The sequence below is a fragment of the Squalius cephalus genome (genome assembly GCF_949319135.1).
Source record: "Squalius cephalus genome assembly, chromosome: 16".
NCBI lineage: Eukaryota > Metazoa > Chordata > Actinopteri > Cypriniformes > Leuciscidae > Squalius > Squalius cephalus.
Genome location: NC_137137.1, coordinates 9,383,497 through 9,399,323, shown reverse-complemented (window position 1 = coordinate 9,399,323; position 15,827 = coordinate 9,383,497). Strand labels below are relative to the sequence as shown.

The window sequence follows — 15,827 nt, the reverse complement described above, 5'->3', positions numbered from 1 at the left end:
TTTTGCTTGGCCATTTGCCAACCTGTTTGTACTTTAACTACAGGCCATTTATACTTAAACCAATTTATATAATATTCTGCCCCATATCTGTGTCAGTCCGTTCTGTATGGAGCGAAATATGTGCCATAATTAAACAAACAAATCCAGCATTTTGCAAACTCGATCTACTTCGCAAAGGAAAACTTGACTCGCAAACAAATTCGATCTGCTTTGCAAAGGAAAACTCGACTCGCAAACAGAAAGCAATGTGCAAGTACAAAGGTCAGTTTGAGTGAAAATTCAGTGGAGTAACAAATATGTATTGTTTTACAAATATAAATAAATGAGCCAAGATAATACTTCACAAATAAATACAAACCATCCTACAAATTGCATGTAACCTTTGAACAATACCAAATCTAGTGCATACAAATGCATTTCTGTCTGTTATGATTGTGTGACACTTGGCTTTTTATGAGATCTCTCGGCTCGATTTTCTCACAAATGTGTCCAGGCAGATTTTCTCAAAAATGCAGTTGAGCAACTTCCTCTTCTAAAACAGTAGATGGCGCTAAACTAGGGGATTAAGTTAGCACTAGTCTCCCGCGAGAAGCATTAATTTGAAACTTGCCTTTGCCTACAGCTGAGGAAAATGATCGGTGGACAGGTGTATTTCTGTCTTAATTTATCAATAATTAACCTTTTTGAGGTTTTCTTTTGCAAAATGTTTATTACATATCTAGACAGATTAGTAGGCTACTTAGCAATTCACTCTCTCTAGGATAGGGGAATCTATAAACTGAAAGCTCTGCCATCATATGTTGCTTTTTAAAATTTTTGTAAAAACGTTACATTTACTAAACAAGTCTATTTCTTTTGTTCTCCATAAATTAATGAGAACATTTCATTTAATTGAAAGGAGGGTCCCGCTTATTTGTTTATTTAGTTGGAATTCAGTCATCTTAACTGTTAATGGAATAAAATAATTAATGAACAAAACAAACAATATACAATTGTTTCTTAACTTGCCTGTGACGTATGCAGTGCCAAAATTATTATTTTGGACCGACAAATGAAACCCGCCTCTCAATTAAATTAAATGTTCTCATTAATTTATGGAGAATGAAAGAAATAGATTTGTTCAGTGTAGACATAATCACTAATTTAGCATGCGTTTAGCATTTAATTTAGCATTTCGCATGCGTCCGATGTCGAAAAAATGTACAAAAAGCAACATATGATGGCAGAGCTAAATGCTAATCTGTCTAGAATAGATATGTAATAAACATTTTGCAAAAGAAAACCTCAAAAAGGTTAATTATAGATAAATTAAGACAGAAACACACCTGTCCACCGGTCATTTTCCTCAGCTGTAGGCAAAGGCAAGTTTCAAATCAATGCTTCTCCCGGGAGACTAGCGCTAAATTAATCCCCAGTTTAGCGCCATCTACTGTTTTAGAAGAGGAAATTGCTCAACTGCATTTGTGAGATCACATAAAAAGCCAAGTGTCACACAATCATAACAGACAGATATGCATTTGTATGCACTAGATTTGGTATTTGTTCTAAGGTTACATGCAATTTGTAGGATGGTTTGTATGTATTTGTGAAGTATTATCTTGGCTCATTTATTTATATTTGTAAAACACAATACATATTTGTTACTCCACTGCATTTTCACTCAAACTGACCTTTGTACTTGCACATTGCTTTCGGTTTGTTTGCGAGTCGAGTTTTCCTTTGCGAAGTAGATCGAGTTTGTTTGCAAAATGCTGGATTTGTTTGTTTAATTATGGCACATAATTCGCTCCATAGTTCTGCAATCCATGTTCCAATATTGTGTCCTAACCAGGAAGAATACAGCAACAAGCCTAATTTCTTTCCAGACTGAAAGCAAAAATGCGTAACAAAAATCACAGCCAATTAGAAATGCATGTGGATGAATTATCACTTTCACTCACAAAGCACTGCATGGTGTAAAGCACATACCTTGTACTTGCATGACTTCTGTGACGCATCTCAAGATGGCATCCTATTTACATTTTTTTTTTTTTTCAAGTTTGCATAATCTCATAATTTAAACATTTTTTTAAACATTAAGGCCCCATGACATCAAAATGAGGCAAATGTTATGTACTCAAAAGCTGACAAAATTAACTAAGATTAATTAAGCAGATACACAATTTTAAACTTGCAATCTATATTTCTCTGCTACGAAAACTAACAAAACGTTATTCCCTCTGCCAAAATACCAACAAGTAAATCAAGTTTCACAGCTTTGAAGTAAACAAAAGACTTGGATGTATGAACTATGTGTGTAGCCTACTGTGTGAACTATGTATGTATATGCTTGTTTCACTGAATTATGTATATTATAGGTTAATTTGATTTACAATTTCATGAGGTTCCTGTAGAACTCTACAAAGTATAGTATAATCTATATGTAGCCTACACATACATATTTAGAATTAAGGAAACAGAATACATTTCCTACATACAACCCGTTCGAAGTATTTATAAAGTAGGCCATTTATTTGGTTTATTTGGCTTGAACATGATGGAAAAAATAGTCTTACCGTTTAAGTCCTTGAAAGGATGATGGCCATGACATTCTGGATTTTTTCAAACCGGGACGTTTACCGGTGTCTACGGCATATGTCCGGTCCATGGTCCTGGGTTTCAGGTACTTTTCCGTGTCGGAAAAGCCTCTCTGCCTCACTCGGTAGTTCTTGCGCGGGCCGAAAGAGTTCTGGATCTGAAGAGGAACCGGGTTATGTTGCCTCCAGAGATGTTTTGGGGCATTATCGGTACCGGAAGAAACCAAAGTTGTTACATCGCTTCCCGCGTCCATTCTTGCAGTTGTAGGCTATCCACTCGCTAAAATTCGTTAATCTACTTAAGTGATATAATTATTGCAAATAGCTTTGGCGCGAATTGTCTGAAACATGGATAGTATTAATAAGAAAGCATGGAGTAAAGTGCACTATTTGTTCTATTTCCAAGAAAAAAAACAATATTCTACGTTAAATCTGCAAATGCATATAAAGAAAAGTGTTTGTTTTTTTACACTATACTGTATTGACCCATCTGGTCCAATATTTCATCGTCTACTCTAGACATAGCTGCTCGCTTCTATCATAATTATGGTCCATAATAGCACAAAACTCCGCTTGTCCCGTCGAATTGCATCCCATATAACCCAACCAATCTTCGCGGTCCATGCAACAATATAAGCATCCCAGTTTCGCGCCTCGACTGGACGGATAACGCATCCAAGTGCGTCCTCTCACTCTCATGTGCACTCACAGAAGTGATGCTGGGAGGAGATCGATATTTATTCAGCACAGGTTGACTGAGCGCTCAGGGGGAGGAGCCTAATGCTCTTTGCACTATGCGGGAAACAACTTTGGGAAAGACAAAACTTCTTATTTGTTCGTGCTAGTCAGTCATATGACTAAGAAGAAAATACATACAGTGGGGCTATACAGTATATAGCCTACATACAGTACTTGTCAAATTTGGAAACATTAAAAAATATATGTTTTTTAAAGAACTCTGTTATGCTCACCAAGGCTGCATTTATTTAATCAAAAAATACAGTAAAAAACATTACATTTAGAAAGATTATAACAAATTAAAATAACCATTTTAATATGTAATTTATTCCTGTGATGGAAAAGCTGAATTCCTACAGCCTTCAGTGTCACATGATGTTTCAGAAATCATTATAATATGCTGATTTAGTACCCAGGTAACATTTCTTCATATCAACAATATATCAAATATAACATATCAATGTTATCATCAATGTTGAAAAGGATTTTCTGATTAATAGAAAGGTAAATGAACAGCATTTGTTAAATGTATTTATTAAATGTATTAAAGCAGTTATTAAATAAAAATATTTTGTAACATTATAAATTGTCATCATTTATTGTCACCATCTATTGTCTTTGTTGTCACCTTTGATCAATTGAATACATCCTTGATGAATAAAAGTTAATTTCTCTCTTTTTTCTTACCACAAATGTTTGAAAGGTATCACTGTTTCCACAAAAATGTTAAGCAGCAAAAACTGTTTTTAACATCGATAATAATATTAGTTTAATATATTGAAATAGAAAACAATTATTTTTTTAAATTGCAATAATATTTCACAATGTTACTGTTCTTCGTGTATTTTTCGATTAAATAAAAACAGACTTGGTGAGCAGAAAAAACTAACGTTTCCAAACTTTTGACAGCTACTGTGTATGCATTTCATATATATATATATATATATATATATATATATATGTCTCCTGACAGGTCATCATACACTCTTAGGTTTCCTCACATGTGCTGAGCAGTACTGACAGCAGCCTTTAGGTGTTGATTCAACCTGAGCGAACGATAATCACCAAACAACCACACAGAATCCTGAAGTTACAAGCATGAAATTACTTTTGACAGCAAATCTGTTTTTGAGCCTTCTCTCTTTTATCGAAGATAATTTTTCACTCAAATACAACACGGGTCAACCCTCTGTTCAGGCACTAAAACAAAAGCCTTGTTAGAATGACTGTCCTGCATATGACACAGCAATGACAGGAAGGCAATTCAAAGACAAGTGTGTGTAATAGAGAGGTGTCTGATAAAGCACTCTTAGCATTAGAGGAAACGGGGGGAAGAAGAATTGAGACAATTTATCCACTAAAGTTGTCATATTAGAATATTCACTGAATTGTAAAGAGGGGAGGCATGACCTTGTGAATTACAGCCTGGCATAAAACAGGAAAATGATGCATACACACAATCAAGATGCAAGGCTTATTCAGAGAAGATGACACAATTAAATACTGGCCAGTGTGACACTATAGCAACAGTTTCTACAATACAAGTCGAAATCTTCATTTGTGAATGTCTGAATTTCTGTGGTCTGAACTTCACAGTTGAAGACTGAGGCCTCCTGGGGTGTTGAAAAAAAATTATTTACCATAATCAGATGGGGAAAACAAGCCTTGTGTGCATTCATAAAGTCTATGTGCTGTAGACGGGAGCTGATGTTGCATATCACCGAGCACTTGATTGACAGTCATGTCAGCTAGAGAAAGAGAATCTGTCAATCATCCTTTGCTTTAGTTTAGATGATAATTATGAGAAAGTTGCTAGCTATGATGGAGTCGTCTTCGGTTGGACTGTATTCCTTCTTTGGACCGCTGAACTTCTCCACCATGTTTCATCAAACATCACGAGGCTCAAGGCCATGTAAAAACCAAAAACCTAATAAAAAACATCTTTGTAAAACTAAAATGTCTAACTTAAACTAAAAATGTCAATTTATCCATATGTCATGTTGACAGTGTCTGTTAACACTATGTGCAAATAACCTTGTTGGCAGAGGCTCTTTTTATTATTTTCAATTTACCTTTAGTACAAACAGTATTTCACTTCTATTTACCCTGTGTGAGTAGCATCTAACACTATTTGCATTTAGTTTAAACAAAATGCTGTTTGTTGATATTTACACTTGGTGCAAAACATTATGTGCAATCAGTGCAAATGGTCTCTACCTGCATAATGATTTTGAAGACATTTCTTATCAACTTCGGGTTCGGTGTTGGGTCACCGAATTATTTTCTCTTTTCTCCCGCAAAATCAACGGAGAACTTCTGATCTGAAATATTTACATTACCTACATGCATTCAAATGTATTTTCAAAAATTATGACACAATACAAAACAAGACATATAGGCTAACGTTTAGAATAGCAAATCACAATCAAAGTATTTCACTGACTGACTAAAACAAATGTTCTTGTAATAAGTCTCCAAAGCAAGAGGAAATAAACAGATCAAAAGTCCAATTAGCTCCAACACATCTAGATCAGACAATCTAGATCAGAAGATTTACTCAAACAAAAATTGTGTTGGGGAAAGTTACTTTTGAAAGTAATGCATTACTCCCAAAAAAGTAACTAATTATGTTAGTTACTTTTAATGGAAAGCAATGCATTGCACTATTTTTGGATTACTTTTTCTCCCCTGGCTGAGACTCACTCTCTTCAAGGCCTTGCAGGTGTAATGTAGTAACGCATTTAACAACATTATAGCCTATAAAATATACACCATTTTAAAAACACACACACAAATTTAGAATATTATAATATTCTGACTGCTTAGAATATTTCCTGACCCATAGAGCCATGTATAGCATACAAAAATGAATTGTTTATCCTTTTGATCTTTCATTCAACATTTTTTGCAAAAATCTAACCTTTCATTGAAGATTCAGTAAAAGAATTGAAAGTGGGAGGGGGGGAATCACATTATGAAATAAATGTTTCTCTCCAAAACACATTGGCCACAATTATTGGCTCCCTTTTTTTAAATACTTTTTGCAATCTCCTTTTGCCAAGATAACAGTTCTGAGTTTTCTCCTATAATACCTGATGAGTTTGGAGAACACCTGACAAGACCCCTAAATTTGTTTCCCTTAATCATATATACACACACACACACACACTCACTGTATATAAAATCTCAGCTGATTACCTGCTTGTATCTGCAGAAGTGATGGCAATGAGGGGGGGTGCTCTCAAGGGGAGGCTGGTGGGTCGAGGCTGGGCCGTCTCTGTCTCTGGTTTCCTCTCACAGTAGTACTGCTCTGCCAACCTGAAGGCCAAAGGGGGCAGCTGAACGGTCCGACAGGAAAGCCTGCGGACCGCAAAGGGCTCCATGCAGGATAGCGGGCATAAGTCGGGGGATTCTGGGGAACATTCTGAGACCTGAGAGGGTGAGAGCTTGATTAAGTCTTTTTCTCAAATGCATTACAGTTTTAGAGCACTTATATTAGAGCACTTATATTACCGTACTAAAAAATAAAGTCCACTGATTTAAGTAGATCATGAGTCATATATATGTTAAATTGTGAGAATGAATCAGTATTCAGATAAAGTTTCAGACTAACTTTTACAAAGTACAAAAGTACAGATTCTATTCAACAATTAAGATTTTACAAAGATGATCCATTTGTTATCCGATATGTTTTATGTGCGATTTTTTTCAGCTTTGCACAAAGGTAATCTTAAACTTAAAACAAGTTAATGTATTCATATAATCTTAATGGACCATTCGCTTTTAATTTTATAATGAATGAGTCACCTGTGTCCATTAACTTTGGCCTAATTAAGTGTTTGAATATATAAGACATTTAAATAATTAAAAACTGGAATTGCAACATCTAAAATATATGTGCTCTAAAGATCTCAAACTAAAGTAGACCATGAGACCATAGGTAAAAAGGTTGTATTTGTATTTTGAAAAATAAAGTCAACAATAACAAAATAGTATATATATATATATATATATATATATATATATATATATATATATATATAGCAATAACAGCAAAATAGTATATGCGATTTGCTATAATTCATACAAAAAGTCCTGGAAAAAGTAGCATGGTTACCACAAAAATATTAAGCAGCACAATCTTTTTCAAAAAGTAAAAGAGCACCGAATCAACATATTAGCAGCATGATTTCTGAAGTTTCATGTGACATATTCCACAATTCATTCATCATTCCTGTTTGTTGCGATCATCAGTCCACTCTTCTTTTGACAATATGTTCTGAAGACGCATGAGAGAACCATCACTCCCTCTGGATACAACAAGGCAATATTGATTTGAGACCAGCTCTCTCCAAACAGCCTCGGGATAAATCACCATTGATTCACACAAAGAGGCTCCATACTCATTGTCGTCCAGGCACTGATTTTGCCTCCCAAAAATGCAATGAAAAAGTGAAATTATCCTGAAAGATAAATTATTTAATAATTAGTCAAAACCCCATTCAGATCTCTGACTGAAGGGGAAATGAAAGAGTACCTTTGCTCAAAGACCGGTCTTCAGAGTATTTGCTTCTTTTCTGACATTGACATTTTCCTTTGTGTTTTATAGAAACATCTCTCATGAGGTTTACACTCACCTTATCACCTCATACATTATTAATTACTTAATTGTGTCCATAGTGCTGAAAGCCAAAACAAGGTGTCCAATGTAAGCTGAAAGAGTTTAAAATAGTCTTGGCCTTCAGGAACAATGAATTTACCTCTTCAAAGCAAGCAAGTTAGATGCAATGCATTTTAATGCCATTGTAGGTGGGGGGGGGGGGGGGGGGGGGTGAAATTAATATTTCATCATTCCAGATGAAATATTTCTTCTGGATATTTAAAAGACTCATGCTTATTTCGCGCAGTCTCACCAAAATTGGACAATAAAAGATTGGAAAAACATTGCCTGGTCTGAGTTTTAATTTCTGCTGCGACATTCAGTTGGCAGGGTCAGAATTTGGAGTAAACAACATGAAAGCATGGATCCATCCTGCCTTGTATCAGTGGTTCAGGCTGCTGGTGGTGTAATGGTGTGGGGAATATTTTCTTGGCACACTCTGGGCCCCTTAGTACCAATTTGAACATTGTTTAAATGCCACAGCCTTCCTAAGTATTGTTGCTGACCATGTCCATCCCTTTATGACCACAGTGTACCCATCTTCTGATGGCTTCTTCCAGCAGGATAACGCACTGTTACAAAATTCAAATCATCTCAAACTGGTTTCTTGAACCTGAACATGAGTTCACTATACTCGAATGGTCTCCACAGTCACCAGATCTCAATCCAATAGAGATATGTGATGTGGAGGAACAGGAGAATCACATCATGTATGTGCCACCTGACTGTGAAATAAGAATCCTGAACAGAAAAATAAATGTCTTTCGAGAGGTGAGCGCAATAAACAATGTCTCACCTGTCTACTCGGAAAAACACTTTACTTTTTCATCCTGTGAAAAACACATTAACCACAAGGAAACAGTCGCACTCCCTTTCAGGGGAACACCCCAATCTTATTCCACGAATTAAATTCAGCAAACCATCGGCCAACTCATAAATAAATAAGCGAGTAAATATGTAAACCTTTGATCCATTTACCAGTTTTTTCACAGAGGCATTGAATATATCAACATTTTAATTATCGTCACTGATGCTTTGTAGCGCTCCACTGCGTTGAAAGATTGCTAAATGTGATTTCAGAGGGGAATTATTAAGGTGTCACATGGGTAAAGACCAGCACACAAATGAGGTACTTTATCAAGAGAGATTTGATGATATTTAACAAACAGACTTCAAAGCAGACGTTTTTCCTCTCTTCTTTTACTGTAGATTGAAATCCAAATGTTCAGAATTGCTCTGCGATTCAGTCGGCGACTATCCGAAAGGGTTCATAAGAATTTCAGGGAAGGTAAATAGCCTAGACAGTTTAACTTGTCATTCAAACACTAAAGAAAAATTCATTGCACATTTAATGAAAAATATTAATTGTGAAAAGGCTGTTTTGAAAATTAAAACAGACTAAACGAGCTGTAACTCATAAAGGCACTTCTAAATGAGTGCCTTAAATGAGCCCATAAAACAAAACACATTTTAGACATCATTAAATCCTCAAATACAGAGCTAAAGCACCAAAAATAAAAGTTCTTTATGGTGTGCCAATGGAGCCTCAGCATTGCCCCGGGCTTTTGCGACGTGAGCAGTAATGCGGGTTACACAGGTGATGACAAGCGATGAAAGTCTCCTATCATGTAGCCTAGAGCTACATGACAACAGGTCAATGACAAATCTCAATTCATTAATCTTTCTGATGAAAGACTACACTTCATCTGCCTCCTTGAGACTAGTTCTGTAAGGATATATTTTAGAGACATATTTCAGATATAAGGCATTAGGACTGCATCAAAAAGAAAAACATTTGATTTTATATTCTCCCAAACCACTAAATGGCAGCCACTGTAAAAATTTGGTAACTATTTTGATGGTCCCTTTTGAACCTTCTGTTGACTAGAAGTAACTTTGCAACTGCATGTCTACAATCTCTCATTAGAGTATTAGTAGACTGTCTGCTTGATATCTGCTAACTCTTTATTGTGATGGTCCTCCGACAGACATTCTGACTATAAGTAATTTTGCAACTACATGTCAACTTATTCTAACCCTAACGCTACCAGTCTACTAATACTCTACTAACACTCTAATGTAGGTGCAACATTTCTTATAGTCAGCAGAATGTGTAAAAGAGACCAAGATAAAGAGAAACCAATAGTTTTCTAAGGGTGAATGGATTCATGGTGAAGAATATGCAAAGTGGACCCAGAATGACTGCTATTGAGAAATGTTTCTGTTCGAAGATGTGCATTGTTTAAAAGCAGAATCATTCTGAAGTTAAATAGTTTTGAGGTTCTGAAAATACACAGAAATGTATAAATATTTACTTCGTTTGAATAAATTAAGCCATCAGCCGTTACTCCAGTCTTCACATGATCCTTCAGGAATCATTCTAATATGCTGATTTGGTGCTCCAAAGAAAAAAAAAAAAAAAACTATTAATGTTGAAAACAGTTGTGCTGCTTAATATTTTTGTGGAAACCATATTACATTTTTTCTCAGGGTTCTTTGATGAATAAAAAGTTCAAAAGTAAAGCATTTATTTGAAATGTAGTTTTTTTTAACATTACAAATCTCACTTTTAAACAATTGAAACCAAAAAAAACCTTCAGTTCATGGGTCACTGCTTCTAGGGTTTCAATCTTGGACAACCACTGCTTCACTGCTCAGATCATTAATCACTGCCACCAACCTGTTTGTAAGTACTAAATAACCCATTGGGTGCAATTCCATTTTACAAGTTAATGGGTTTTTTAAAACAACAGTCTCAAACCCTTCTGTAGGCAAGGTTTCAGATGACTTTGTACTATATCACAGGTGAAAGCAGCAATGATTTCCAGTACAATAATGTCCAGTACAATTGATAAAAGTTACACATGTTGGAAGTTAATTGTCCGTGCATGTGTATGGCACGAATGATTTCAGTGCACTTACACTCTCCAATTGACTTTCTCCACTGCAGGCATTCTCTTGCATTGTTTGTCCCCCAGATAAAAGTTGATGTTTCAGTCTTAAAATGTAGAAAGTCCTAGAATAAATCAAATAAAAGGAGATGAAATCCTGCTTGATATCACACAAACCATGAGACTCTAGTAAAATAAAGTGATGACACACACAAGACCAAATGTCCACATTTAGGCTCAAATCCCATTTTGACTAGGAAGGAAACTACCAGCATACAAAAACATCTTGTGCAGTTCTGGCATCAGAAATTGCATTTGAATAAATGTACTATTCTTTTCATCAGTGAGTTTGTGGTCCTTGGGGACAAGCTGATAATCTAGTAGGAACCAACGGTTTAAGTGCCAGTTTTGCATGAAAAAGCATAGACTACAACATGCCACACGTACACTTGCATACACTGAGCTGTGTCACATATCTCATTACGTTTATGATAATCATTGCAAGTATTTGATATGACCTTGGAATTGTGTACTCTTCTTAAATTAGTGCTTCATAAATAATTCATGAGGCGAAACAAACTCTGTCCTATTTAATGTTGGCCAGTTCTACAAAGTCACTTGTTTTACAAAGTCACTTTCAAATAGACAAAAACCAAACAGAATATTTGACACATGCAATAATCTAAAATCTTCAAGTTAGCATTTCCATATTTTCTTCTAGGCGTGCTCTGTTTAAATATAAGCATGTAAATTCATCATTTTTTTATATTAAATTGAGATTCCTATAGCTGTGAGGTATTCAAGAACCTAAAACATTTTTTTATATTATAGAGGTGGGTGATTATTCATGCCAATGCATTATTATTTGGCTAGGAAAGGCTTTGTTGCAGTATAGTGACATCAGTCAGAATATAATTCACAAGTGAAATCATTATTTTCTCTCACTGGATTCCTCCTCTTTTTCCTGCACAAAACTGAATATAGGGCACCTATATAGGGTCCAATGGGCTAAACGCCCCCTTTATGGAAAATATGACAATCAAAAATGAAGTCTGAACTTCTGACAAATTTGGTCTCAAAAGAAATGCTTTACATTAAATATTAGGCATCCAGGACGGCATTTTACCCCAAATGTGGGGCAAAAGGTTCTCGGAAGGAAGGACTTATAGTGATATAGCATAAAGGCAATATGGATAATAAAAATCAAAGGGCTCTTTAACACTGTTGTACACACAAACCAAACACTCAAAATAGAGTGAAAGGGGGGAAAAACATTTGTTTTCAGTTCAGGTTGAAGTTGAAGTCAACAGACTCAACATAAATATACAGAATGAGATAAGCTAAACTTGCAAAAAGCATGCTACATAAAACCAAATTTTGAAAGAATGCTATAAACAATATTTTCTTACAGAGCATTTCCTTAGTCATATTGCAAGTAGCCGTGCAACATAATACGTCTCAAGTAACACCGTAAAGAAGGGAAATAACGTCCATGGAATGAAAATGTAGTCTTTATAAAGTCTCTATCACCATCTAGTGGCTATAATGTAGCAGAATCAACTCACACACTGTACATTCCCATGTGTGTATTAGCATGCTGAAAGTGCAGCTAAAAGTGCTATAAACAAATTTTATAGTATGATTTATAATGGATAAACTAAAACTCAAATCAAATGTATTCATTACATAATATTGCTATGCTGTTAATCATGTTAATTAACAGCTATACTTATTGTGCTACATGCTAATTATACTAATTTATCTTTAAACTTTAATTACAAAACAACTACAGCTCCCTTTACATTGTACTATTTACAGTGGAAATTGGCCCCATGTCTCAGTATCTGCTGAAAATGTAAACTCTCTCAAACAATTATTTCCCCAGGCAAATATTTGTGAGTGTCACAGGCTAAAATAGGCATATGTCAATTATTGTTTACGGAATATGTTCCATGGGAAGCACAACATAACCTTTTCCACATTATTTTTGGCCAAAGTTCATCAAAGAAATCCATCAAGCACTGGCAGTTGATATGATCACTTACAACCCACGGCATCCTCTAGAAAATAAAAGATGAATGTTGATGTTTTTAATCAAAAGTTATTCTCCTTGTGATCTCCACGAGGAAGAAGGATATTTGTATGCTTGGGAAAAGTTTACATTGTGAAGGCAAAAGCAATGTCATTTCCTATACGTAATTGCAAATCTATTATACACAAAGATAACCATCAACAGGAAACCAGAGGGCTTCATATGTTTAATTTAGCAAGATGTGGCTCACATAAACCCACATTATGATCATATATATTCATTTTTGTAAATCCGCATTGCCATTACTACACATTTAAATGTCAGTTATTCCCATGATGCCTTGCCATCTGCGTTTATGCTGAGGTTATTGAACTATCAATGTGTCATGAGAGAGTTTGAGGGAAATGTTTGCACTGTTTTCCTTTTAATGCCGTTCAGACAAGGCTTTTCAGCCTCTGCGCACAGGATGTTTGATGAATTATATTAAAACAATTATATTAAAACACAATCTTAAAATGGAACATGATCAAAGGTTTTTCTTATTCCAAATATACTGTTGGGGAGGAACTTACTTTAAGATGTAAGATCAAAAAGCTGTCAAAGGACAAGACGGCCTTGACATATGCTAATAGTAATCTGCCTAAATTTAGCCTGTGACAGATTGTCTGGTAACGAATTAAATGTAAAGGCCATTTCTTTAATTTAGCTTTTTGTAATACATGTTAGGCCACAGTTAATATGATATCAACAAACTTTTACCATTATAATTTGCAAAAAACTGTTGCATTGAGTTATACTGACACCTAGTTGCATGGATGCTGCATCATACAACATTTTCTGCTGACCATATGCCATTTTAAAATGAATCAGCCATGATTTATTTCTTTAGTGATTGAAAGCGTCTGATTAAAAAAGGGGGTTAAAGCTAAAGAGTAGGTCATATGACCTGGGACATTAAAAATAAAACAGCTTTAATTAAACTACTGATATGACTAGAGTCCTCATATTTGTTGTAAGTGTACAGGAGAAGACATTTTAAAAGTACTATTAAATTGACACAAAACAGAACAGTATTTTCTTGTAAAACATACTCCAATATTCTTCAACGTTTAATTCAATGTGTTACTTGCTTTTTCTTTGTAATTATGAAATTTACTAGCAATTAAATCCTACTCACATTTTTTTCAGTGTATTAAATTCATGCATTTGACATATTGATGTTTTTAATCAAAAGTTCTTTGTGATCTCCACGAGGAAGAAGGATATTTGTATGCTTATATTGCAAAGGCAAAAGTCATATTTCATATATGTGATTGCAAATCTATTGTATACAAGGATAACCATCAACAGGAAACCAGAGGGCTTCATTTGTATTATTTAAAGAGCTGCGGCTCACAAAAAAATGGAGTGCACCTTTAACATAAAAATGAACGTACTAGACTCACAGAGATCGTGTGGCCTGTCATAGTTCATTTGTTCATGCCGCCGCCTGAGGGTCCCTTACTGGTTCCTTGCACTGATTTAACAGATGAGGATTATCCAGGTAAATTCTGGTCTGGACATTTGCCCTCAAATAACATTCACAGGACACAGAAACAGCAAACTGTCAGCTTTAGCACACTGTCAAGAGTTCAGATTGACCTTTAAAGCATGAATTTATTTAATTAATTTCTTGGCATGAAACAACAGCGTGAACTCGTGTTTGCCTTGATCCCCAGACATGCCTGCACACTTTCCGACCATTTTAATATGCCTCAAATTATAAAATATACTAACTTAAATGCATTTAATGTGGACACAGACTGCACATAGTGGAAACTGATGGCAAAAGGAGCAGAACTACGGAGATCTGGATGGGAGATGTGTTTAAATATACAAAGCAACATTGGGAGTCAGACAGCCAGTGAAAGGTTAGGTTACCTCTGCACGCACAAACTTTTAAAGTATTACATTTACAGTTCGTGAGGGAGACGTGTTAGAGAGCAGCAGTGGTCTGTACCTCTTACAAACTTTAAGGCTGTTCATTAATTAAAGCATGGCTATAAATGCAGTGATATTGTGCTTTAAAATGTCATAAGGAACCAATTAGGAGCACAGATGAGGGGAAAAGGGTGGTGTCATCAATGACATCATTATCTGGCCTCCTTGACATCATATGTCATTTCACGCCCTTTTGAACGTTTTCTTGTTTCAGATTCAGCATTTTTGCACATCGTAAAAGTGCATGATGGATTGTTAAACTTCCCATTTTTGAAAAATACTGGATTGTAAAATGAACTTGTAATGTTAATCTTGTTCAAATGTTCCAGTACACAAGTGAGTTTTATTTATTTATTTTTACAATAAAAACATGTTGATGTTACATATGAAGAAAATGAGGTTTGAACTTGCTGATAAACCAGTGGGATTTTTACAGATCTGAGAATATTTTTCAGACATATATTGAAGGCGTTCATTTATCAAGCTCAGGTTGCTTTGTATATAATTTCTATGGTGTAAGAATATACAACATGTAATGGCAATATTGAATGCACTTTTTTAACTGGGTAATCTACTATAATATATATAGTTTGTTTGGTTTGTATAATGTGAAATGTTTTAAGTACCATTTAAAAAAAAAATTAGTTCAAAAATCATTTTGATATAAAACTTCATCTCTCTGTACTTAAAAACAATGGCTTTTTAGTATGCAAAAATGCTCACTTCATGTGACAGTCAGAATCACTCACACACAGCCATGGGCTCGATTTTACACATGACTTCATTTACGAGGGGAAACACTGACATGTGGAAGGAAAACGGTATTAGTATCATCAATTGGATACGAGCCCCAATAAACAAAAGCGCATGTGGACCATAATGCCTCACTCTTGCCTATGATTATGATACAATAAGACATTCCAGTTCACTGTGAGAGCAGGCTGCTTTGG

At 35.1% G+C, this 15,827-nt stretch overlaps 1 protein-coding gene across 2 annotated transcripts in view; it reads right to left on the bottom strand.

The window, feature by feature from the left end:
- pde4d (phosphodiesterase 4D, cAMP-specific) overlaps positions 1–15,827 on the bottom strand; it is a 150,923-nt gene that overhangs the window by 123,091 nt on the left and 12,005 nt on the right. Inside the window, exons 5-6 of one of the 2 annotated variants that reach the window (XM_079897287.1) lie at positions 10,897–10,990; positions 6,513–6,745 (exon numbers count right to left, since the gene is read on the bottom strand). In XM_079897287.1, coding sequence (XP_079753413.1) covers positions 6,513–6,745; positions 10,897–10,990 — 327 coding nt within the window. Of the gene's footprint in view, positions 1–2,555; positions 3,290–6,512; positions 6,746–10,896; positions 10,991–15,827 lie in introns of those variants that run through there. The other variant, XM_079897288.1, reaches the window with a different exon arrangement.